At 33.6% G+C, this 2,293-nt stretch overlaps 2 protein-coding genes across 2 annotated transcripts in view; both read left to right on the top strand.

The window, feature by feature from the left end:
• The first annotated feature begins 375 nt into the window (after nt 1-375).
• Nucleotides 376-1,511, top strand: LOC100641657 (fibrinogen C domain-containing protein 1-like). Its single transcript, XM_020005688.1, has 4 exons — nt 376-609; nt 716-813; nt 864-1,404; nt 1,483-1,511. The coding sequence occupies exons 1-4, from the start codon at nt 468-470 to the stop codon at nt 1,509-1,511; spliced, it is 810 nt and encodes a 269-aa protein (XP_019861247.1). The 5' UTR covers nt 376-467.
• Nucleotides 1,512-2,038: 527 nt separating this feature from the next.
• Nucleotides 2,039-2,293, top strand: part of LOC100641528 (fibrinogen C domain-containing protein 1-like) — a 3,407-nt gene continuing 3,152 nt past the window's right edge. The window contains exon 1 of the mRNA XM_020005691.1: nt 2,039-2,220. Coding sequence (XP_019861250.1) covers nt 2,091-2,220 — 130 coding nt within the window. The 5' untranslated portion in view covers nt 2,039-2,090. The remainder of the gene's footprint in view (nt 2,221-2,293) is intronic.

Below are 2,293 nucleotides of genomic sequence, written 5' to 3'. Positions count from 1 at the left end.
TCATCTTAAAACAACAATACTCCTCCACAAATGGTATCACTATTATTAGTAAAAACACAATCAGATATTACTATTACAGTACATGAATATTGATAATATGAGTATCATACAATGTACAGTCACTACAGTCACAACAATTAAGAACAATAAATAATTAGTGTTAGAAATAAGTGATACATAGCATTTCATGACTTAATAATCATGTGAAGCTTCTCATTAATGAACTATTTATTTATAATAACTTGACATTTGATTACTATTACATTTGTTTGTATGTACATGTACATGTACGTCAGGGCGTGTTGAGGGGTGGAGCCTCATTCTTCTAATACTATTACATATCCATACTCCCACAATCATTGTGAAGGACTCACTCATTATAAAAGAAGGACACTGTCCCTCTCTCTCTACCTCACTTCTACTCTCTTTTAATTTTACTTTATTGAAGCTAAAGGATCTTTAGTATCATGATTGCTACTAAACTGATGTACAGTTTAATGATAATAATTGTTATTATTAATACTGTCAATGGAAACTGTCCTGAGAATGAGAAGGAGTCAACTTCTCCAGTTGTTACCATCACTAACACTAGTGTTAATGCTACACCAGGTACTGACTAGTAAAATAGATACCATTTCTAAAGTAATGGCTACTTTGAAGACTTTTCCATACCATTCTAATTCCTTTAGTGATTTTCCCTCTTCTCTTCCTTAAGAATGTGTAATGCCAACTGATTGTAAAGCATGGAAAGAACTGGGAAGCAAACAAAATGGAGTATATCCTATAAAACCAGATAAAGGACCAGCTTTCCAAGTAATGTTTAATTCTATTATACTTTATAATAATACACTATTGGATCACAGGTATACTGTGATATGGAGACTCATGGTGGTGGATGGACTGTATTTCAGAGGAGACAAGATGGATCTGTTGATTTCTATAGATACTGGACTGACTATGAGAATGGATTTGGTAACCTTACTGGCGAGTTTTGGTTAGGATTGAGCAAGATTCATCGTCTTACTAAAGAAGGATCAAACACACTAAGAGTGGACCTGGGAGACTTTGAGGGGAACACAGCTTATGCTAACTACTCTACATTCAGTGTTAGTGATGGTAGTACTGAATATATACTAACAGTAGGAGGATACTCTGGTACTGCTGGGGATAGTCTGACCTCGTGGCATAATGGAAGGAAATTCACTACAAGAGATAATGATAATGATGATGATGGAATTAACTGTGCTCAGTCCTATACTGGTGCCTGGTGGTATAATAGCTGCCATTATTCAAATCTTAATGGTCGTTATTTTAATACTTCAACTAATAATGCTCAAGGAATTACTTGGTACCATTGGAAGTATACATACACTACTCTCAAGTTCACAGAGATGAAAACTCGTCGTAATAATTAAATACTGTCCCCCACACACATAAGTGTGTTTACATTGTGCTGATATATTATTATGCCCTTTCAATAAGCTGCCATACCTTGTTATAATTTTGGTTGACTTTTATTAATAATAAATTTATATGCTGCAAATGGTTAGAAAGAGATAACTAGCAATTACAAACACAAAAAATAAAAGCAATAACAAAAGTATTAGAAAAAACTTGGGAAAAATTTCTAAAAACACAATTTTACAACAATTAAAACATTATGTCCAATCTTAACTTAACCATACTCCTCCACACAAATGGGGTCAATCATGACTTGAAAAAACACAATAATAACAGTAGATACTATGACTATTTGACAGCATACAGTGGCAACAATGAAGAACCTTAAATAATTAGTGATACAAATAACTGTCAGTTTTACCTTGAATGTTCACGACTTATCAAAGTGTACAGATTAATGAAACTAACACAATGATTTGATAACCAATTACTATTACTTCAGCTTGTTTGTATGTACATGTGCGTCAGAATGTGGCAAGGGGTGGAGCCCTTATTCTTACATATCCATGCTCCCACAATCATTGGGAAGGATTTACTCATTATAAAAGAAGGACACTGTCCCTCTCTCTCTACCTCACTTCTACTCTCTTTTAATTTTACTTTATTGAAGCTAAAGGATCTTTAGCATCATGATTGCTACTAAACTGATGTACAGTTTAATGATAATAATTGTTATTATTAATACTGTCAATGGAAACTGTCCTGAGAATGAGAGAACTTTTCCGTTTGTTACTAACACTAGTGTTAGTGCTACACCAGGTACAGACTACAGACTAGTAAAACATATACCATTTCTAAAGTTATGGCTAGTCTATACTAATCTAATACCCTG

The sequence above is a fragment of the Amphimedon queenslandica genome, unplaced genomic scaffold (assembly GCF_000090795.2).
Source record: "Amphimedon queenslandica unplaced genomic scaffold, v1.1 AMPQUscaffold_11086, whole genome shotgun sequence".
Taxonomy (NCBI): Eukaryota; Metazoa; Porifera; class Demospongiae; order Haplosclerida; family Niphatidae; genus Amphimedon; species Amphimedon queenslandica.
The sequence above is the reverse complement of the archived record's forward strand: the minus strand, read 5'-3'. Positions and strand labels throughout refer to the sequence as shown.